The following is a 23,660-nucleotide window of genomic DNA, read 5'->3' as shown; positions in this document are numbered from 1 at the left end:
TACTTGATTTGATCCAGTTTCCAGCATCTAATAAAATTTAATGTATTTAAAATCAAGATTTAAAAACAAAGTGATCTTTATTTAATAGTCTTTAATTTAGGACAAATAAAAATGAAACATTGTAAGGCAAATGTATTATTCCATTGTTCTGTTAATTGCTAATGGTGATGCCTAAGTAAATAGCTTGATGCAATTATAAAGTAATTTTTTGTTATCATAGTTGTTAGCATCATCAATCTTCCCAGTCATTGGCCCAGAGATGGATATTTTGACAACAACCAGTGTTGGGGAGTAACGGAATACATGTACCGCCATTACATATTTAAAATACAAAATATGACTAACTGCATTCCGTTACAGTTACCGTTTAAAAAGGTGGTATTTAGAATACAGTTACTTTGTTGAAATAAATGGATTACACGGTGGTATTTTCCTGTTTCATATTGTTGCAGGTCAGGACTGTTTGGGTTTTGTTTTGCCATGGGGCCTGTTCTTCGTACCTCGCTAAGTAAGTTAGCTGGATTTGATTGTTGACGATTTCGCGTGATCCTGGATCAGTCGGTTCCCCGAAGCTCATCCGGGACTTGCTGTCATAGCAACAGAGCCGTAAGCGTAAACCTGCTCGGGAGCAGGTTCACTTTATGTAAACAGGATTAGATCGCGGCCACGCAGGTATGTCCGCTTCATTTATACGAAAGCAACAGCGATATTCCACCACTGTTTCACCATAAATAAATAACATCAATGTAACTAAAGATAATGCAGCACCTGATCCTTTTATTGATGTCACACAGATACATACAGGTCATTTCCTAAAAAAGGGAAATGTACTATTAACATTCTATTACATGTATGTGATTATTACAGATGTAATTCATATTTCAGAGTAGTAATTGTAAATTACTTCGTGTAATCAAGATGAGAGACCACGGCTATAAAAGCCAAGGTGGATTTGGGAAGCCTGTCGCAGCCATGTCCTGTCCGTTTACGCGAGCCACCCATTGAGGAAGGTGCAAGATTGATAAGGAGAGTCCTCAGAATTCAGCGTATATTGCGGGATAGACAGGATCCTTTAGCTCAGCGCGACAGTGTGCTCATTGAGAGATATCGATTTTCCCGTGAGGGTATTATTCACTTAACCAACTTGTTGACGAGGGGGTGCAGGACCACCACCTGTCTTTTTTTGCTCTGCCCTTTTCTTGGTTGCTGTTATGAACAAACAAACAGATTATTTCAGGGTCTCTTTCCAAGAGACGAAAAGCAATATAAGTGATAAATATTACCATTCTGTAGAATATTCTTATATTTCACTTTTACTTGTTCCCATGTTCTAGTGGGTCCTGTTGTGGCTCTAATGTGAAAGAGGATATAATATAACAATATAATATAATGTAATATAATATTGGATAATATAGTGTAATATAATAAATCTACCCTACCGCCTACTGGTGTTGGCCAGAGGGGCCGATGGCGCGATATGGCAGCCTCGCTTCTATCAGTCTGCCCCAGGGCAGCTGTGGCTACAACCGTAGCTGCCTCCACCAGTGTGTGAATGTGAGAGTGACTGAATAGTGGCATTGTAAAGCGCTTTGGGTGCCTTGAAAAGCGCTATATAAATCCAATATATTATTATTATTATTATTAAATTACTTACGAGTTTAATTTGTCAGCAACTTTCTGCCAGCCCTCTCTCCTTGCTTTTGCAGCCTTTGCAGTGTTCCCTTGCGTTCTGATTTAACTCTGAAACTCCTGAAATCCCTCACTCAGGAGTTCTTGCTCTGCTGCCGAAAAATACCGAGCCGAGCGCGCTCCTTCGACATTTTCGCCGACCAATCAGAGGGTTGCCGATCACTGTTTCTGCTATCGATGCGTATCCCCTTTTACGGCACCCAGTGATCGCACATTACTTCATCCAGCTGTACTAATCGCCAACAGCAGGTGTGTTCGGGGAACCGGATTAGCGCGCTCACGGTTAGCGCGATGGTTTGGTCTTGGATGTTTCATTTGATCTTGGATGTAGTAAGCGACGTACGAAGCACAGGCCCATGGTTACAGGATGACGCTCTAACCTTCCCAACACTGACAACAACAAATATGGTCCAAGTAGCAACAAAACAAAAGGTAGATATCATTTTCACCAGAGAATGAACCCCTTACATTTTAATGCAGATCTTTAAGTTGCAGGCTTATCATCCGGGAGTCTGTGATCTTGATTTATTACAAGATCTGCAACACAAATTCATAAATGTTAACACATTAAGACCCTCATGCATTAAAGCTGAGAGACAGCTTTGACATAATGAAATCTCTCAACACGTTATTTGTTCAATTAAGCACTGAACAACTGAGAGTTGAGAGGTAAATAACTCAGTAGTTTGCAGGTTTGTTGGTTTTGTGGGTAAAGAAAGCGAGAAGAATTATGGAATAGAAACACAAAGGTCCAAACTGGAGGCAAACTACCATCTTCTTGCTAGTTACTTGCTTACTTGGGCCACAGTCACTTCTCAAGCCTCCTTAAACTTGTAGGTCTCCAGAATGTGAACATTATCTGTAACTGGCATCAGCACGTTATGGTGAAGTGCAACCTGTATGTAATGGGCAAACACAGGAGACATCTGATAAAATGTCATTATGTCCTGCCCTCTGATGGAAACTTGTTATTAACACTGCATGTTGAAATGCTGATGACGGTTGTGGTATTAGAGACAATTTTAGGATTAGTTATTGGTCTTATTAACTACTAAAGTCTTATTAATTAGTAATTAGTTACTTATTAATTAGGGTTTTATTAATGAAACAAATCTCCATCACTGAAGAACTCCTTGTGCATAAATGTGACAAGAAATTGGCTTTGAGAAAACTGTAATATTTGAGGTTCTGGGAAAACAGAAAAAGCTCCACAGTTTCTTAGAGGGCACTCAGGAGAGTTCAGAATATAAAGGGCCCTATGGAGGTGTAGCTTAAACGTGGCAGTTTTCATTGAAGAAGTCACCATGAACAGAAGATGGATTGTTGTAAACTCTTAACTGATTGATTAGCATATGTTAGACAAAATAGTGTTGTCTGTTTGTAAAAACTAACAAAACAACAACAACTTAGTATTATATTTGCAAACAGTAAATTAAAATTTGGGTTTTTTCTATTTTGAAGCAAGTGTAAAGGATTAGCCGTATCTAATTATTGTCCTTTATGTGAACTGCAAGCAGTTTCTGTAGAAAAAGTCTCTCTGTAGGTCATTTCTAGGCTTGTTCTTTTTTTTTGGCGTTTACTTTACTGAGTGTCTGCTTGTGGCTGACTCCTTACTGACGTCTGATCATCTGTGGGCAGATACAAATGGAGACAGACATCCTCCTCAGCTGCCAGTTTGACCACAAGCTTCTGAAATTGATTCGTAAATTAATATTGTCTTCCAGCCTCAGCAGGCAGAGACTGAAATCTGGATGGAATTTACATATTAGTCTAATAGAAATGAATGAGGCATCGGTGAGTGCAGAGCACTATCCATCATCTGCTCTGACACCAGGCGCAGGAGGAGAGAGTCGGCCTTGTTAGACTGTCACATGAGTAATAATAACGAAATAATGCAGAGCTGTGGAGATGTGATGTGGTGTCATCGCAAGGAAAAAGACAAGAAGAGGGGCGGTGGAGGTCAGAGCAGAAGAACAGTCTCCTTCACATCAGAGCGAGTCTGCTGGAATGAGTGTCACCACTGTGATGGAGCTGGTAGTCATTTACAATATCATCACTTTGACTCAGTGTCTGACCGCACAGAATGCGGGGACTCTCACATTCTTATGATGGTGGGTGGTGTCACTGGTGGTGCATGCTAAAAGAATTTCCTGTGCAGGATTTTCAGGATTTGAGGAAACTAAGAAAAGTTAGTTTAAATGAATGAATCGGCCAACAAGCCAATGAAAAATAAACCTAGAAAAACCAACTGACATACCAAAGACAAAACAATAAAAAAAAATATCAACAAACAATAAATCAAACCATGAAATCAATTTAATCAACTAAGAAAACAACCAATCAGTAAGCTAACAAACCCACCAACCAAACAACAAATTAACCTGAAAACCAAAATTAAACCAAACAAACTGCCCAACTATTGTAATAGACGCGTAAACTGATCAACTTACAGATAAACCAACCTACAAATTTCATCAAATGAAGATTGTGAAAAATTTCTTTCTTACTTGAAAAAGTCAGTAACATGAGGAACAAAATCTCTCCTTCTGTGTCTCTCTTGTCTACTCCAACTCAAGCTAGGCCTGTAATTTTAGAAAGATTTTTACCTGTGTCCTTACCTGAGCTGGTCAAGTTAGTTAATTCAATGAAAGCATCCTCCTGCTCTCTTGATATTTTACCTGGATCTTTGTTTAAAAAATGTCTTTCAGTCTGTTGGTCCCTGTGTGCTCACAATTATCAATACCTCACTGGTTTCTGGTCAGGTCCCTGTTTATTGTAAGAATGCTGTTATTCACCCACTGTTAAAAAAAGAACCTAAGCTTGATGCTTCTCTTCTTAGTAGCTACAGACCGATTTCAAAATTACCGTTCATTTCGAAGATTTTAGAAAAGGTTGTGGCTAAGCAGCTTATAGCTGTTCTAGATAAATACACCTCCTGGGTGAGGTGTTCCAGGCATGTCCCACCGGGAGGAGGCCCCGGGGCAGACCCAGGACACGCTGGAGAGATTATATCTCTCGGCTGGCCTGGGAACGCCTTGGTATTCCCCCGGATAAGCTGGAGGAGGTGGCTGGGGAGAGGGAGGTCTGGGCCTCTTTGCTTAGGCTGCGGATGAAGATGGATGGATGGATGGATGGATAGATGAATACAGCATTCTGGATAAATTCCAATCTGGCTTTCGTAGAGCTCACTCTACTGAAACTACACTTCTTAGAGTCTCCAACGACATTTTGATGAGATGTGATGCAGAAGAATGCTCTGTTCTGTTGATGTTGGACCTGACCTCCGCCTTTGATACTGTGGACCATCATAATCTGCTAGATAGGCTGAGACACTGGGTGGGTATATCAGGGGCTGCTTTGGACTGGTTTGAATGCTATTTGCATGAACGATCCTTTTCTGTGGCTACCTCTAAGTAGAGTTCCTCTTCTACTTTTCTTGCCTATGGTGTGCCACAAGGTTCAGTTTTGGGGCCTTTATTGTTCTTACTGTATTTACTTCCTCTTCAACACTTATTGAGCACTTTTAAGGACATTTCGTATCACTGCTATGCAGATGATATTCAGTAATATACAGGGAGTGCAGAATTATTAGGCAAATGAGTATTTTGTCCACATCATCCTCTTCATGCATGTTGTCTTACTCCAAGCTGTATAGGCTCGAAAGCCTACTACCAATTAAGCATATTAGGTGATGTGCATCTCTGTAATGAGAAGGGGTGTGGTCTAATGACATCAACACCCTATATCAGGTGTGCATAATTATTAGGCAACTTCCTTCTCTTTGGCAAAATGGGTCAAAAGGACTTGACAGGCTGAGAAAAGTAAAAAATAGTGAGATATCTTGCAGAGGGATGCAGCAGTCTCAAAATTGCAAAGCTTCTGAAGCGTGATCATCGACCAATCAAGCGTTTCATTCAAAATAGTCAACAGGGTCGCAAGAAGCGTGTGGAAAAACCAAGGCGCAAAATAACTGCCCATGAACTGAGAAAAGTCAAGCGTGCAGCTGCCAAGATGCCACTTGCCACCAGTTTGGCCATATTTCAGAGCTGCAACATCACTGGAGTGCCCAAAAGCACAAGGTGTGCAATACTCAGAGACATGGCCAAGGTAAGAAAGGCTGAAAGACGACCACCACTGAACAAGACACACAAGCTGAAACGTCAAGACTGGGCCAAGAAATATCTCAAGACTGGTTTTTCTAAGGTTTTATGGACTGATGAAATGAGAGTGAGTCTTGATGGGCCAGATGGATGGGCCCGTGGCTGGATTGGTAAAGGGCAGAGAGCTCCAGTCCGACTCAGATGCCAGCAAGGTGGAGGTGGAGTACTGGTTTGGGCTGGTATCATCAAAGATGAGCTTGTGGGGCCTTTTCGGGTTGAGGATGGAGTCAAGCTCAACTCCCAGTCCTACTGCCAGTTTCTGGAAGACACCTTCTTCAAGCAGTGGTACAGGAAGAAGTCTGCATCCTTCAAGAAAAACATGATTTTCATGCAGGACAATGCTCCATCACACGCGTCCAGGTACTCCACAGCGTGGCTGGCAAGAAAGGGTATAAAAGAAGAAAAACTAATGACATGGCCACCTTGTTCACCTGATCTGAACCCCATTGAGAACCTGTGGTCCATCATCAAATGTGAGATTTACAAGGAGGGAAAACAGTACACCTCTCTGAACAGTGTCTGGGAGGCTGTGGTTGCTGCTGCACGCAATGTTGATGGTGAACAGATCAAAACACTGACAGAATCCATGGATGGCAGGCTTTTGAGTGTCCTTGCAAAGAAAGGTGGTTATATTGGTCACTGATTTGTTTTTGTTTTGTTTTTGAATGTCAGAAATGTATATTTGTGAATGTGGAGATGTTATATTGGTGTCACTGGTAAAAATAAATAATTGAAATGGGTATATATTTGTTTTTTGTTAAGTTGCCTAATAATTATGCACAGTAATAGTCACCTGCACACACAGATATCCCCCTAAAATAGCTAAAACTAAAAACAAACTAAAAACTACTTCCAAAAACATTCAGCTTTGATATTAATGAGTTTTTTGGGTTCATTGAGAACATGGTTGTTGTTCAATAATAAAATTATTCCTCAAAAATACAACTTGCCTAATAATTCTGCACTCCCTGTATCTCCTTTAAGCCCCATGATTTTTCCAAGCTACAGATTTTGCATAAGTGCATAGACTCCATTAGATGTTGGATGGTTGGAAACTTTCTTCAACTAAATGAAGACTGAAGTTCTTGTTTGTGCTCCTAAAAATTTTGTACCTAGTGTTATGGAAAACTTGGGTCCACTTGCTACATTTGCAAAACCGTCTATCAGGAGCCTTGGTGTTAGTATTGATTCAGCTCTGACTTCGGATGCCCATGTAAAATCTTTGGTTCGCTCCTGTTTTTATCACTTGAGAAACATTGCTAAGCTGAGTCCCATTGTATCGCGCTCCGAATTAGAAATTGTCATTCATGCATTTGTTTCATCTCGTCTGGACTATTGTAATTCTTTGTTTACTTGTTTATGTAAAGCCTCTTTGGAGCATCTGCAAGTTGTTCCGAACGCTGCTGCAAAGCTTCTGACCACGTCCTCCAAGTTTTCCCATGTCACACCCCTGCTGATTCAGCTGCACTGGCTCCCCGTTAAATTCAGAATCCAGTTTAAGGTTTTGACCTTGACTTTCAGGGCTCTGCATGGACAAGCACCAACATATATAAGTGAACGTTTACATCCATACATTCCCAGCAGGTCCCTGAGGTCATGTGACCAGGGCTTGCTTGCTGTCCAACACACGAGGCTGAAAACAAAAGGCAACAAAGCTTTTGGAACTGTGGCCCCCAGATTGTGGAACTCTCTCCCTTTGAGCCTGAGATCTGTGGACTCAGTGGTCGCTTTTAAAAAGCAGCTAAAAACTCATCTTTTTAAACTTGCTTTTGGTTGATTTTGATTTTTAGGTTTTAGCTTCTGTGAAGCACTTTGTGATTTTTTTATCTTGAAAGGTGCTATATAAATAAAGTTTTGTTTTACTTACAAACCAATAAACCATCAACAAATCATGCCGACAAACCCAGCAACCAACTAAACAACAAATCAATGTGCCAACAACCAAACTAACCAAGGACTACCCAAAAAAACTATCTATAAACCAAAGCATAACCAATTTACAGACAAGCCAACCTACTTAACAATAGAATCGCCAACAAATCAACCAACAAACTAACCTACAAACTAAACTGTTAATCAACCAACAAACCAGTAAACTAGCTATCACATGAAACAAACAAACTTGCCAAAAAATAATAATAAAAGAGCCAGCAAACCAACCGAATTACCCAACATTACCAACCCACCATCCGACCAACAAAATAACAAATAAACCTACTATTGAATCTACAAACAAAACAACCAGAACCAACAAATAAACTAACCGACATACAAAACAACCTACAAACTATGAAACAACTTTACTAAATGAATAAACTTAACATTAACTCATACGACAGAGCAACACAAGCAGCAATAACAAAACAAGTAAAAACAAAAAGGCCAAAAAACAAACTAACAAAACCAACCATCAAAACAACAAGCAAACTTACCAACAATCACATAAAGCAACAAATTAAATTAAAAAATAACCAACCAGAAAACCTACAGAAAAAAAACAAAAACAACCAATAAAAAACCAACAAATTAACAAATAGACTGAAAACAAACTAACAAACTAAGCAACAGTAAAGCAAACGTAAATTAATAACTAGAAATCAGGAAATTAACTAACCAACAGACCAATGACATACAGCATATAGGGTTTTAAAAAAATAAAATAAAATAAAACTCAGTTTCCAAACCTTAGAATAACCTGCAATTTTTAATAAAATACTCAAACTATACCATATCTAAATATTTATTTAAAATATATGGACTGAAAATGACTTTTTTCAGTCAGTGCATGAATGGAGGCCCTGTGTAAGATTTCAAAATGAGCTGTACTCTGCTGTGAAATGCACCATACAGCATTGATTTTAGCTGTTTAGCTGTTTTTTTCAGGTTACTTGACATACTCTCTCCATATTATCAACTGGTTAGTACCACGTGGGAGTTTTGTACCCGTAGTTGGGAATTACTGATGCCATCTCCGTCTTCAGCTGCAGGCAGCTTTGCTAAGGTTTGAGTGTTTGCAAAAGCTTGTCGGTCATAAAGAGCCTGTCAAACTTGGAGCCCTGAGAGACGCCTGAGAATGTAGCATTCACTGTAAAAAACATTCCTCCGAAGGTCTTTAAACTCTCTACAGACAGGCCTGTTTGTCGCCCCACCATGAGCTCAGGCTGTAAAATGTCCACCCGCTGATGGTGCTGATTGAAGGTGACACTTGGGCACTTTTGGGGCTCGCTGTAGTTTGGACAAAATCTCTTTCCAGCTTTTGCTCTACGTACAATCTCTGAAAGATACATTTGAAGTTATTCTGGCTTTTTTTTAACACACCTTCAAGCACAACAATGTACTTTGGTTGTTACTGGATGGAAGTGTTAATGCCACTCTGGAGAATGATGCAAGTTCATGTTTCTGCTAACACCTAAAATATGAGTTTGAGGCACGAACCCGAAGCAGAATTTGTGACCTCACAGCTGTAGTTTGAAGTCCATCCTGCTCCAACAGCCAACACAAACACACACAGTGAAGTGAAGTGGAAACATGAGCCTGGACGTCCAGTGATGTAGGAGACATCTGGTATGCAGCAGCTAAAGTTTAAAAATGAAAAATGCTCCCATATACATAGATTCTGGGTTTCTTTATGAGGGAGGAGGAGCAGATGTCACTTCAAGAATTTCCAACAGTTTTGCTGAACTTCTGAATGGCAGATTTAAGTGAAGCTGCCAGACTCATGTAATCATCTTCATTCTGTCCAATCTCAAACTTTGTTTGTCCGAGCTTTGTGTTTCTGCAGCATAATATTTTAGATAGATGGATTAAAAAAACAGACACATGAAGGGAAATAAGTCTGTGATTGACCTCATCCTGGGAAAACTGCAGATACACCTGATCAAGTCTTTAAAATGAAGACTCAAAGACTGTAATGAATGTAGCAAAGCAGCGAAATACTGGAGGAATTTGTGGAGAATTATCTAGAATTTCTCTGATCTTTAACAATTTTGTAGTAACTGTATCTATAGGATATCTAGTGTGTGTCAGATTAACCAATTATAGACTTCTGTTGTTGCATGACTTTGTTAGAGATGCAGTGGTAGCTCCAAAAGCGAGTCAGTCCCTATTGACTTCCATATTAAAATGTCCAACTTTACAGAAATAAACATATTTATAGCCTGATATAAAAACAGTTTTAGCCTCTATAGATAGTACCCTTCATAACAACTGTAAAAGGAAACAAACTAACCCATCTGGATTTTGCAAGGCACATTGGGGATGTGGCCTCTCTCACTGACAGGTAGCAGCTAATTGGAGTCCTTGAACTGGGCCTCTGGAATGTGTTTGTGCTGATGGAGCCTTTTGGAACATTTCTAATACAATTATTTCATAAATAATGTGGCTTTCAGTTAGTTAAATTGTCTTTAATTTTAAGCTTTTGATGTACTTTTCTCCTTTTATTCAGAAAGAGCTTAAAACCTTCCAACAGCTGACTAAACTTTACCAACAGAATGTGACAAGTCAATGAAATCATAACTTTATGTCCAAGACACCAACGGTTGTGAACAGAAGTTTAGAAATATGATTGTCATGGTAATTTGGGGCTTTTAATGATTTCTTCAAACTGTTCTTTTTCCAGACTGGGATGATTGTACAGCCCAGTGATGCTGGTGTTCCAGCACTTTCCAGTTAATGGCAGCCTTGAGTCTTGGTGTTTCCTGGGTTGTTCCTGAACATATTAACCAATTTCCTCTCATCTCAGGGTGTCTGTTTGGGTCTTCTTGCAGAGCTTGGCAAAGCGATGACGCATCACAATAACTTGTATTTAAGTACAGTTGTTTTGAACTCATGATCTTGGAATCTGCAGTTGTTTAGAAACGGCTTCCCAATCTTCCCAGCTTGTGTAAATCTACACTGGATCTACATTAGATCTTCATTGACTTTCTTGGACTCTCTCATTGTTCTAAGTATTGATCAGTCCAGTGAGTGCCGTCAAACAAATCCTTCTTATGCTGCAAGAGAAACTAGCAAGTGTGGTCAATCATAATGACTAATGAGAAGTTAATAGGCTTTAGCATTGTCAGGTTAAAATATATTGTAGAGCCTTTTGACCCAAAAAGATCAGAGAAAATTCAAAATAAATTCAAACCCAGGTACTGTTTATTAAAGACATTAAAGATGTTTGCTGTACGATCATTACACTCCTGTAAAAGAATTCAAAAAAAGCATTAAAAGCCAAAAATTGCTGTGACCCTTATGCCCATGATAAATGGATGTAAACCTCTGACTACAGCTGTATGTATTAGATTGCAAAGATAACGACTTTAACAAAGTTAAAATGTGGCTGTCACCTTGCAAAAGTGATCAGATTATGCAGCTTAGAAAACAAAGAACTTGGAAACATTAGATTAATTAGAACGAGTTGTATGCAAATCTTAAATAACTCATTAAGGCTTAAATTAAAAACCAAATAAGAATTTAACGCCAGGTTAGGGCAGGTTCTCTGCTGCAAAACATCCCCAGTCATTGTTTTTTCCCTAACAAAGTTACAGTACAGTCATACTTCATGAGTGCTGAAACCCGTCTTTCATCTTCCTCACTCAGTTATCGCCATCAATAAATGAAGGTGCTGTTAATGCACCATCTTTGCGAGTCTTATCTCCACCTCTTGTTCGGGCCCTGGTTGTATTTCACAGCCCGGGGCTATTTTCTTTCTCACTTCACATCTCTGAGAGGAGAAGGAATTCCAGTGGCAGAAGCAATCACAAGCTCCAGATCAAACGTATCCTCGGCTGAATTCCTTGACAGACTAAAATCATTTGTTCCTCTCAGCTCAGCGCTGCGTCCCCGGCATCGCTCGCTCCTCTCAGCTGGTTTGTTTTATGTGGTTTCAGCAGCCGAGTCCTCTGGGCCGCTCTGTCAGAGCCAATATTGGAATACACACAGGCTAACTGCAGCAGCAGCCGCCGCTCTGCACTCATCGAGCCCTTTCGCCTCCTGTTAGCGTCCTTTTTCATCAGCTTACCAGTGAGGATTTACATTATGTCAAGCCTGTTCTCGCCGGCAAGGCAAGACGAGGTCAGGGGAAGTTATTTCAAAGCCGCCCTGAAAGAGGTCGTCTTAAGAATGTGTTGGCGCCTCAGCCTGACATTCAACAAGGAAGGAGTGAAGAAAGTGCGTTGTCGGCACGGGGTGTGGGAACATGGCTTCAAAGACGAAAGTTTTGTTGTTGAATTATTGAAGCGATCAACACTCCTCCTCCTCCTCCTGCAGGAAATGATCAAGGGGCGGACTGATGAATAATAATATTTACTCAGCCACAGCGAGAACCAGGAGACGACAGAACCTGCTGGAAAACAGACTGAGTTGACGCTTTATTTGATTTACATGAGAGTAGGCTTTATGTTTTTGGACTGGGCTCATTACCAGAGCAGTTGTTAGCAAAAAGGTGGAATGAAATTGATAGCCGTCCTCTTGCTGCTTCAGCTTGACAGGTGATCGATTCAAGTAAAACCCTGAACCTGAACCTTTGACCCTACATTTGTCTGCCATATTTTGGGATTTGGAATGACAGTACCATCCATCTATGGGACTACAGAACTGTGGCCTTCATGCTTACCAGATCTCAACTTGACTGAACAGCTATGGTGAAAAGTAAATGGACTGTTTCTTTTATAGCACTTTTCAAATCTACTTGAGCACGCACTTGTTCATACAACATGCCTTATTCACCCATTCACACTTCATCGTACAAACACTTTTTTCTCCTCCTAAGTGTTTTCTATCCAACATTTAACACTCCAATGAACTCATTGAAAAGCAATTTTGGATTCAGTATGTTGCCCTTAGATACTTAAAACTGAAGACTGGAGCACCCAAAGAACGACTACCAATCTTCTGATTAGTAGATGACCTGCTCTACCTCCCGAGCCCCACCCCACATGGTAGATGCTGGACCTTCCAGCATTATTGTTAAAGCACTAAAGGAGGGTATAGTATAAGGGTTGGAGGAACAGGGATCATCCCTCTAGTAGATCTCAACACTTTAGAATTAGTGCGAAGGAATACCAAAACACCTGACTACAAAGAATCTTCCTAACATACTTTAACCATGTTCATAAATTACAAACTACATAAGATTTTGAGAGAATCAGGTCCAGATCATAATCTGTGCATAAAAGTCACTGTGGACATCACTATGTTGGTTTTAGGCTAGAGTCATGTTGGTTTGAGGGTCCTAGAAGTGACTGTATATGGATGAGTGGCTGTTAAATTATTAGCTGGCTTGGTTAGCAGGATGTATTGACAAACTGTATATATGCATCACATAGACACAGATAACTGGTAATTAAGTAATATTCAAATAAAATCCTAGAAATTTATTTACAAAAAGTAGAGCACAGACTTCTTAGATGGTCTGTAAGTACAGTTAACTGCACAGGAGGTATATTATTGGTCAAATAATTCTATTGAAATGTTCCAACAGCACAAACAAGGTCCAGAAGTCCAGTTCAGGGACTCCAATTAGTTAAGGTGAAGCCTGGCCACCTGTGTCACCAACCATTTGTGAGTAAATAATACTTTTAAGCCTTAATAACATTTAAACAAGTGAGTTGTAAAAAATAACTTATGATGGCCACTTGCTTGGTGCTAATGCTCTAGACTTGCTTTATCTCTGTTTTATTATTGGAAAGCACTTTGGTCAACTTTGTTGTTTTTAAAAGTGCTATATAAATAAAGTTGGATTGGATTGGATTGGATTATCTCACGTGGGTGTGTGGGACATTATATGGTCTTAATTATGTGAACGTGAAAAGGTTAAAGACTGTCTAGTCCTATTTTGTTGGACTTCAGGGGTGGGCAATTCATTTTCCCAAGGAGCCACATGAAAAACTGGGACTGTTTAGGAGGACTAATAGGTCCACCAGTAGAGCCCCTTCACAACAACCCCAGTTTCTCATGTGACCCCTTGAAGAAATGAGTTGCCCACCCCTGCCAAATAATTGTAATGCCTTGCAAAGTTCAGGACTGTGGTACAAACCAACTTTAGAGACCATCCTGCAAAAAACAAAAGCAAACGCTTACATTAAAGCAGAACCATTTTAAAACATCTTAAACACTCCAGCCCTGAACATCTCTAGGGATTAGAGATTGTGAAAATGCAAATGTCGAAAGGAGTCACAGTTTACATCAGCCAGTCTTGTTTGAGAATGTGATCAATGCGTAGGTAAGAAGCCAGTTCGCTCAGTGGTACTGATAATGTGTGCTGCACCTTGCATGCTGTCATGATCGCTACCTTGACCAAACCAGAGTTCTTTCAGCAGTGAGAATAGGTCGGAAGTTGATTATTTTGTGCTACATGTAACTTCTCCCCACACCATCATGTGTGAAAACAGCTTAAATCAGGCACACTTTGAGCTAAATACAAACTGAGCTGGATACAAACCTTTGGTATTTTCTAGAGATATCTTGGATTTATATCTATATATCTATATATTTACTAATAAACTAAATATCTTGTTGGAATGGCTTGTGACAATCACATTTATGAGAATAAAAGTTTGACATTGTATAGCTCTGCAAACATCATAAAGACCTGGTTGGGCTCAGTTGGTTTCTTTAATTGTTACAAAAATGGTCCTTAAGCCCTACAATACACATTAAAACGACATTTTTAGGACTATCATTTATATTTTGTTGGAATATTGGATGCTTAAGTTAATCATGGCTAAAGTAATCCCAGTCAGCCAAAGGCTGAGGCTTCAGATTGCTCCAAACGCTCTGTTTCATACATTATTTTTCTACTCTTAGATCTTTATGATGTTAGAGAGAGTGGATGTCAGTAACCCAGGCAATTATAGACATACAAGCTCAATTGGCCTGCTTTCAAAGTCTTCTGTTGGGCCCAGGAAAAAAAATGCTTGAAATTGGCTTAGTAGGTGCATTTTAAACATTAATATTGCTCTTTGCATGGCATTGCATAGTGTTTCCTAAACTACAGCCAAATAGTTTTTTTTAGATACTGAAAAAAAATGTATTTCTGATTCTGCTGTGGATAACCTGGGCTGGAAGGACAACACAAAACACATGCATTTAAAAAAATCAAAGTCAATACTGTATTTCTTAGAAATATACAAAGGATATTTACATATAACGAGCACAACAAACTGTTTTCAACAGTGTAAAAAAGAAGAAAGCTTGAGTCTCTGCTCTGAAGTCTTCTCCTCTTCTCTCTGTGAGAGCACGGCCAAGTTATCAATAATTCCAGTCACAAATCAAGTCTCTGATGCCCAAATCTGAGATGCCACAGTTAATCTCAGCAGCAATGCAGCAATCAAATCACAGCTCACCAAGGGAAGTGGCTGTAAACTTGATGATAGATGGAAAAAAAAGAATAGTGAACTGTTTTCTCCTTGACAAATATTAAAGTTGAACTCAAGTAATTTACAGTGTGAAAGGTTTTAATTGAGTACACAGATAATTACCTGGTTGAATTTACACGTTTTTTGAATATAACTATACGCACAACATGTGTTTGTTGTATCTGAGGCAGGCACTTAGTAAACTGATCTTACTGCAGACCTGTACAACAACTGAATAAACTCCCTTGTTCATCATTTTTGCTACCTAAGGCAAAAAAAAAAAGAAAAAAGAATGATATGGCTTTTTGAAAAGACTAAAAAAACTGCCATTTTAAATAATTCATAAACAAGACTGTACAAGGAAACAACAGGCAGGCTACAGAAGCTTTCAGCTCACAATCACATCAATTCCAACTGCAGGGTTGAAGGGTTATTCTGCATCAGGGGTTCAAAATGTCTGCACACAGTTTGAGGCTAAGACATCAAGTTGAGGAACTTGCTCTCCTCTGCTAGAGCAGTCAGCAGTGAGCTCATGTCCCCGATGGCCATGTTCCCTGTCCCCGCAGGCACCGAAGGCAACGTGACCGAGTTCCTGGGCGTCGTGAGGCGAGAGGAGCTCTGGGACAAACTCTGGAGCAGACCTGGACTTAGCGTTCCCGACACGAGGCTGGAGTGATCCCCATCATCCAGCATGCAATCAAAGTCTATTTGGGCCTGCTCCAGTGCTGTGGTACAGTCACTGGTTCTTGCCGTCTGATTGGCGCTTGAAGTGGGAGGCACCACCTTGTTACAGTTTACATTACCATTAGGCTCATATACTTGAATCTGCCCTGTGTAGTACAAGGCATTGTCATTAGCATTATTGCTGCGGTGAAGTCCTAAAACTCCAGCAGTGGATAATTCGGAGTTAGCATTAGCAGCTTGCATCATTTGCTGCGTAACTTTTGGAACTGACGGGTTCTCGTTCAGAGATCTCGGTTCGGTTGGTGGCCTTGGCTGAAAATTGTTCTGATTTCCAACTTGTGAGGGATTTGGGGAGTTCATGTTACATATTGATGTGTCAGTGTGTTCAATTTTTATCTGCACAGGCTGAAATCCAGCATCAGCAAAGTGCAAGTCAAAGGTCTCCATGTCACATGACTCCTGTTTGCAGTTGCTCCCACTAATGGTGTTAATGCAAGGCTTATAGGTGGTGTTACCATTCCTGTCATAGGGCTGGATGCCTTCAATTAACAGGGCTTCATTGAGATTCGATGGCTGCTGGAATCCTTGTTGCTGGAGGCAGTTTGCTCCTGGCTCGGAGTTCAGCTGAATGTACCTCTGCTGCATTGTGAGGTTCTGATTCAACTGCTGGTTGGAGCTGAAATGGTTGCTAAGAGATCCAAAATTGTGGTTTTGCTGGAGCACAGCCAGGTTCCCTCGAACCTGTAGTCTGGAGTACTCCTGGGAGGCATCCATGAGTCCTGAACTTGCTGGAACATTGGATGGCGAAGGTGGACACATCTGTTGCTGTTGACCTGGACTATTCCTCGAAGTGGGTAAAATCTGTGAGAGCAGATTCACAATAGCCATCCTTCTCTGACTGAAGTGCTGCTGCTGGATAGCCGAGGCTCCTTGGAAATCTTCATTTGTCTTGTCTCCATTATCAGAGATGTGACTTGTTGTCTCCATGGTAGCATTCTCTGAAATGCTTGGTGGTCGCAGACTATAAGGGTAACGGTGAAGACCTCCATCTGATCGATGACAGTCTTGCTGAGATAAACGTCGGTGATCTGCTGCAGGAGGTGGACAAGGCTGGATTGTCACCCTTCCACTCAGCGTGCCCATGCTGTTGTAGCGGTGCAACTGCGACTGGTTTAAAGTTTCTGGGGCAACCTGTCTCACAGGGTCACTGGCTCGACGGGGGATGTTAGATGGGACTTCGTGGGGCATCAAACTTCTTGTGGCATAGCTGCTGTACTGTCTGAAAGGTAGGCCTTTGTTGGTGGAGGGTTTCTGGGAGTCCTCATACAGGGCTGCATGGGATTGCAGACACATTTGGTCCATATATGGAAGAGGTGTAGGTGGTACGCCCCCAGTGGCAGCTGCATATTTTGCCTTGAGACGGTAGTGTTGGGCTGGGGTCAGGCTCAGAGGGCTGGGAAGACCCACTGCTCCAAACACTCCTGCTCCTCCGCCACTCCCACCACACTGACTAGCCTGACTTGAACGCCGTGAGATGTCGGCAGAGATGGGGTCGTAGGAGTCCGCAGAGCTGATGTTGCTGGGGCGGTTGGCACCAAATTGTGAGGCCTGGCTGGAGCGCCGACTGGAGAAACAAGGGGAGATGCCTGAGGAGCGGCGACTGAGGGTGTAGACTGAGCTCAAGGTGCTGGAAGTGCTATCACGTCTCTCGGAAAGGTTTTCTAGCACAGTCATTTTACTAGAGCTCAGTTCACCAAAGCTAGAACCAGGGAAGGACGCCGGACCCCCACCCATATTTTGGCTCTCCAGGAGGGAACCTGTGAACAAACAGACGAGAATGAGAAACTCTAGATCTAGAGCTACTTTGTCAAGCTTGTGGAGCTTTTTTTCAGGTATTTTTAAACTCAATCGAACAAACATAAAATACTAGGAACTTGCTGGTGGACCAAATGTAGTGCGTTTCATTGAATTAGATTCTATCTGAGGGGGCAGTGGGTGTATGTGTTCATATGAAAGAAGGTGCACCTGCTCTTTCTACGTCAATTAATGCCACAAGTAATACCACATATACTTTTTCCGCAATAAAAAACAGATCAATATTCAGATAGCTCACTGGGCAGTTTCTCATTCTAGTCCATGGTCTTGATGAAAGTCCTTTGTTGTGCTCTGCAGCTTCAGTGAGTTCAGCACAGCAGCATAAACCTCCATCCTCCAGAGTAGAAGGACTACCACTCAGAACTGGAAAAGCACCTGAATAATGTGAAGGATCCCTGGGTCTGCCTTGGTTGGACATACTTGAAACATCTCTCTCAGGTGTCCAGTCAGATACTTTGGGTACCAGGGAAGGACTCCATGTAATCATGTTCATTTTATTAATCTTCTCCTAAATGACTGAGCTCATCACCTCCAAAGCTGGTCTCAGACAAAGTGCTAAGGAAGCTCAGCACGTATCCATGATCCTATTGTTTCTACCTACAGCTTATGGCCATGGATGAGGATGGAACAAAGATGGATCTAGTAAACTGACAGTTTCAACCTTCACACTCAGTTCTTCTGCACGGTTATAGGAGGATTGTCCAAGTAAAGTCCTGTCCAAGTCTATTCATGTGTGGGAAACGTTAAAGTAAAGTGTCCACCTGCTTACTAATTAGTTCTTGGATTGGAAACCAAATCACCTAAGAAAAGTGTTAACTATGGAAAAGTTTCTATATTTTTAGTGAAAGGTTGAAGTGAAGTGAATAACTGTCAAAGCAGCTTTAATCTAGACTTTCTATCAACTCACCGCCTGCCAGTATGGGTGGGAGCTTCGTCCCGAGGACCACAGGTGGTGTTGGGTTGTTGGTCCACTGGCAGGAGTCCCTCACTGTCTTCAGTTTCTCCTTCTTGAGATGCTCCAGGCGCTGGCTGGTGCTGAATTGCTTTCTAAAGCGAAGACCCACCGCTGCGACCCCACTGGTGGAATCTTCAAAGCCCAAGGACTCCACAAACGGCAGGTCATCCAGGGTGCTGAGGTCCCCTAGGCTCCCCCCGCTGTGCGCCGCCATCTCTACTCCACTGTCATTGTTGGTGGCACTGCCAAGTGGTGATGGTTCGCTGCTACATGATGACTGACCACCAGGGCTGGACTGATACATCTGTGAAGAAGGAAGAGAAAGAGAAGGAATGCAGAAAATGAGATTTAAAAAAAAGAACATGAGCAAAACAGAAAGAGACACAATAGTTTGTCCTAAAAACAGCTTTTCTGTAGTAGAACAAAAATGGGACAGTGGTTAACATGGCATGAAAAACAGTGAATCAGTGAGTCTTTTATCCTCCCCCAGCTTAATTGTAAATAATGAGTGTGTTTTTTGGGGATGGGGGTGAAGAGGTGGGGGCGCACCACAGATTACAGACTGTCTTAGTCTGTCTGTGAATTAGAAATGGGCAGGATGAAAGGCTGCTTGAGCCTGAGCCAGAGCGCCGGGCCAATCATCACAACATGTGATCACATTTCCCTCTCCAAAAAATCAACTGTCAGGGTGGAGGCTGCTCAAGCATTTAGGTGAAGCTTGTTGTTCTCTTACCTTCACAACTATATCTTTCAATGTTAGTTTTGTTTACATCAAATTCGAGTTAACAGAGGGTTTAACATGATGACAAACCTCTCCAGTCGGACTAAGGACAGCAATGATTAGACGGTGTATATCCACTGCCTGGCCTGTTTCCTTGCAGTCTCTAATATATTCGCTGCTAAAAAAGCTGTCTTGATCACAGCTTGCTGGTTGGCTCAGTTTGCACAACCAATTCCCAGTGTTTGAATATTCATCCAGGAGTGACTTTTATCATGGTCTGTGATGGGTGTTTGATAGGTCTCTGCTGTGAATGTAATCCTGTGTAATGGAAAAATGTACACCGTAGTACCATTTCGAGATAACAACGTCATGCATAAATAACTCCCTGCTTGTTTCAGATGACTAAAATCTCAGAAACTAACTGGATGCAATTAATTCCAATTTAATTATACAAATTAAACAAATCCCATTAAAAAAAACAAAAAAAACCCCAAGAAAAGCTACTTCAATAAGAGATTAGGCAATGTAGAGTTGTTTTTAATATTCTACCCTGAAAAGGATTATAGTCCTTCTTGACTTTTGGTACTTTAAACAGCTGTTACTGAAATAGGGCAGGGCTTCTCAGACGTTAATCAAGGACCAGCCCCCATGCCAGAGGTTAAGCCCAGTGCTTTGGAGTCAATGAAATTGACCTTTCCACCATGTTTGTGTTTTGTGTGCCTTTTGGCATGTTTTAGTTGCCATTATCTGACACATTTGGCTGTTTTGATGAGTGAAATTACAGAGTTTATTTTTTGGGTAGTGGCTTCATCCATTTTATATTTAAAGCCTATGGAAATGGTGGCAAATATATGGCAAGTTATAGTCTCATCAAGAAAATTACAGTGAAAAAAACTGCAGTTTTATCAATAAAATGCTCTGTTTGTCTTGCTGGAATACCAGCATTAAAAAGAAAAGCATGAGACTTAAAGTATTTCTAGCAGTATTTCAAGTTGTTTAGATTATACTGCAGTTGCTAAAAACAAAACTTCTGAACCTGACTCAACGTGATTACACACAAGTCTGTTACACACTTGCATAAATCAACGGTTTATGAAATGTGACCATTTTTTGATTATACAGTACTGTGCAAAAGTCTTGAGCCTCACATCATTTCTTTAGACTTAGCTAGGAAAAGGGGAACAACTGGACTCGTAAATGGAAATAAAGCATACGGCAATTCAAATGAGCTGGAAAGGTTTCTTGTCATTTCATTAATGACTGATAGTGCTGCACCGTGGGTTTCTTTTACTGCACTGGTAGTGTGTTTGGGATCATCATGCTGAAAAAGGTGCTTATATCAATCAGATGCTTTTCAAAAAATATTGCATTGTGGATCACAGTTTGATGGTACTTTTCTCTGTTCATATCTCATCAATTTTGACAAGATCTCCAACACCACTGAGTTATATGCAGCCCAAAACCATGACAGAGCCTCCACCGTGTTTTACAGATGTCTGTAGACACTCACTGTTGTACCTGACCACATCTGTACATACTGATAATGATTTTCACCACAGATTTTTTTATTTGGATTCATCACTCTATCAGAGCTGCTGCTGATTTTCAGTCCAGATCTTGTATAATCCAGCCTCAGTCTTTGCTCCTTGGTCCCCTTCATTAAAAATGGCTTCTTATCAGCCAAACTTCCACTGAGACCATTTCTGATGAGGCTTCAGTGAAGGGCCACATACATCTTAATATTTTCAAGGACACACTGCACACCATGATGAGTTATGACAAGTTTTCAGCTAATAGCTCTTTGGGAATCACCTTGGTGCAAAAATTCTATTTTGTTTTGGTCTGTCTTTGGCACATAAATTATGTGTTTATGTGACAGGCAGCTCGTAATAAAGTGGCCAAAGATGCAATTCAAAATGTGTTCTTTGTTAACTTGTTTGATTCAGGTGTGCTGACACCCTGTGTCAGCACACCTGAATCAAATAATTAGTTCATTACCAGCCCTCTGGAGAACTTCAAGACATTTAAATCAGCTGTGTTGGATCAAGGACAACCCTGGTGTAGACACAACACTGTTTCTTCTGTTGAGAGTTAACAATCCTCTGGAAATGGACAGGTACAAGGAATGGAATTAAAATTAATGAAAAAGTAGCCAGTGTTTAAAAAAAAATTGAAAGACCTTCAAAGAGCCTGAACTAATATTGCTCACGGCCACTTTAAAACATTACAAGAAAATCTGGCACCTTGGAATGAAAATGAGGAAAGGAATGGGAGAGGGTAATGAGGCATAACTCAAGATGGCTTTACAACAAGAGTGGGGAGAATAAATCTGGAGGTGTTTGGGACTTTGAAGCTGCTGTTCTTTGGTCATAATGTAATTTTGGAAGTGAATCAGTGCAATGGAAAGGAAGGACGTTGAAAGATGGTAAATAAAAAGGACTTTAAATAATGTACAATAGTTATAAGCCACAGATGAGCTCACCTCAGTAAGGTCTGTCCATAAGGAAAGTCAGAAAGGAGAGAGAAATGAAAACAATGAGGCAGGAAGCTGAAGAAAGGTTAGAACAAAAAGGCATGCTGGACTAAAAGAAGAGAAATAAGAGAAATACTTCATTAAACAAAAGAGGTTTATACTAGAGTTGTTAGAATCAAAAGCTGTGTAGTAAAGTCAGCATGCAGTACATAACTCGTCTAACTTTGTGCCCCTGTGTGTGTGTGTGCAGATTTGAGCGGTCTTACCATAGAGTTTTCTGTCTTGATGGATTTGACCTGCAGGTAGTCCTCCACACCTCTGGGGGAGCTGTTATCCAATATTTTGTCTTCCCTGTGGGTTCGCTCTCTTGGACCCGTCTCATTCTCGCTGTTCTCCCGGGGTGGCAGTGGTCTGGGTGGCAGGTCGCTGCGCTGCTTCTTGGTGACGTGGGCCTCAGGGCCGTGCACTGTCTTCACGTGCTTCCTGAGAGAGCTGGGATCGGTGTAGCGCTTGGTGCACCCGGGGATCTTACATACGTAAGGTTTCTGTAGGTGCAGAGAAAAAATTATTCAATGCTGAAATAAAAGACTGAAAACTGCAGTTCCCAAATGTTATGGTGGCCACATCCATCTTTATATATACGGTCATTAGAGCCTGCATATTCACTGTGAGGGTACATAGTGAACTGTGACTCCAGCAGGCTGTGCAGATCTGCTGTCAACAGCTGTTAGCACTGAACGTTTAATGAGGAAATCAGCAGAAACAATCAGTGACTTTGGGATTTCTCAGCAGTCAGAGGCAACCTGCAGGTTTTAACTCCCTCTCTAATGCTGCGGACCTTTTTTTATTGAGTTGTATCTGAGCTGCATGTGAGCAGCTCAGTGTGACCGTGGGCTGTTGCAGCGATGCCGAATTCCCACTCTGCAGTCCCACTGAGCCCTCTGAAACACTGCCAGGATTCATTTTCTGCTCCTGCAGGTGGTCTGGCTCCTGCAGGGGCGGCAAGCATGATTCGCCCTAATGCATTGTGGGCCGTGGAGCTCATTATGCCTCCACCTCATTATTTACTCACAAATGTCTGCAAGACTTGCACAGGGGGACACAAAGGGTGCCGGCACCACTTCGTACAGACACAAAGGAACAAACCTGCTGCCCAACATGAAGCCTTCAGCTCACCTGAGGCGGAGGTGAACTGCTGTCACTACCTGCAGCCTCACATCTCCACCACTTCAATCGCAGCGCTCTGAGAGAATTTGTTATGCAGCTCCATAAGAGAGTCTGTGTGAAGTTTCAGTGAGCGGAGAAGTCTTTTGTACCTCGTTCGAGTGCGTCCGGTTCTGGTGCTTGGCCCGGTCCGAGGCGTTTGAAAAGGCTTTGTTGCATCCTTCGTGCTCGCAGACGTATGGCTTCTCGCCGGTGTGCGAGCGCAGGTGGGTTTTTAGATTCTCCAGGCGGGAGTAGGCCTTAGAGCATCCCTCAAACTGCACAGGAAGACAGGAAATAATTAAGTGACTCTAACAAACAAATGGCAGCAAAAAAATAAAGACAAAACACAGATAACTGTCTGGATAAACAGTTAAATAACCAACAGGGTAACACAAGGCCTTCATAGTGGACATCCTAATATTTGTGTGGTACTTTAAAAGTAGATATTCACTTCTATTTATACAAGTAAAGACTTTAAATCATATCGTGAGACTGATAATTATGATTAAAGCTTCAGTCACACAGGCAGAAAAACCAGTTGGAGACCAGTTGGTTG

At 41.3% G+C, this 23,660-nt stretch overlaps 1 protein-coding gene and 1 long non-coding RNA gene across 4 annotated transcripts in view; both read right to left on the bottom strand.

Moving 5' to 3' along the window:
* Positions 1–23,660, bottom strand: part of LOC309700900 — a 447,937-nt gene that overhangs the window by 150,749 nt on the left and 273,528 nt on the right. The window lies entirely within an intron of this gene.
* Positions 14,921–23,660, bottom strand: part of LOC309700842 (zinc finger protein GLI2-like) — a 95,966-nt gene continuing 87,226 nt past the window's right edge. For both annotated transcript variants that reach the window (XM_082524678.1, XM_082524679.1), the window contains exons 11-14: positions 23,215–23,379; positions 22,165–22,443; positions 18,657–19,008; positions 14,921–17,691 (exon numbers count right to left, since the gene is read on the bottom strand). In XM_082524678.1, the coding sequence (XP_082380804.1) occupies positions 15,665–17,691; positions 18,657–19,008; positions 22,165–22,443; positions 23,215–23,379 (2,823 nt within the window). In that variant the 3' untranslated portion in view covers positions 14,921–15,664. The remainder of the gene's footprint in view (positions 17,692–18,656; positions 19,009–22,164; positions 22,444–23,214; positions 23,380–23,660) is intronic.

Source organism: Aulonocara stuartgranti, assembly GCF_965226115.1.
Source record: "Aulonocara stuartgranti genome assembly, chromosome: 23".
Taxonomy (NCBI): Eukaryota; Metazoa; Chordata; class Actinopteri; order Cichliformes; family Cichlidae; genus Aulonocara; species Aulonocara stuartgranti.
Note: the sequence above shows the minus strand (reverse complement) of the source record. Positions and strands in the feature narration are given on the sequence as shown.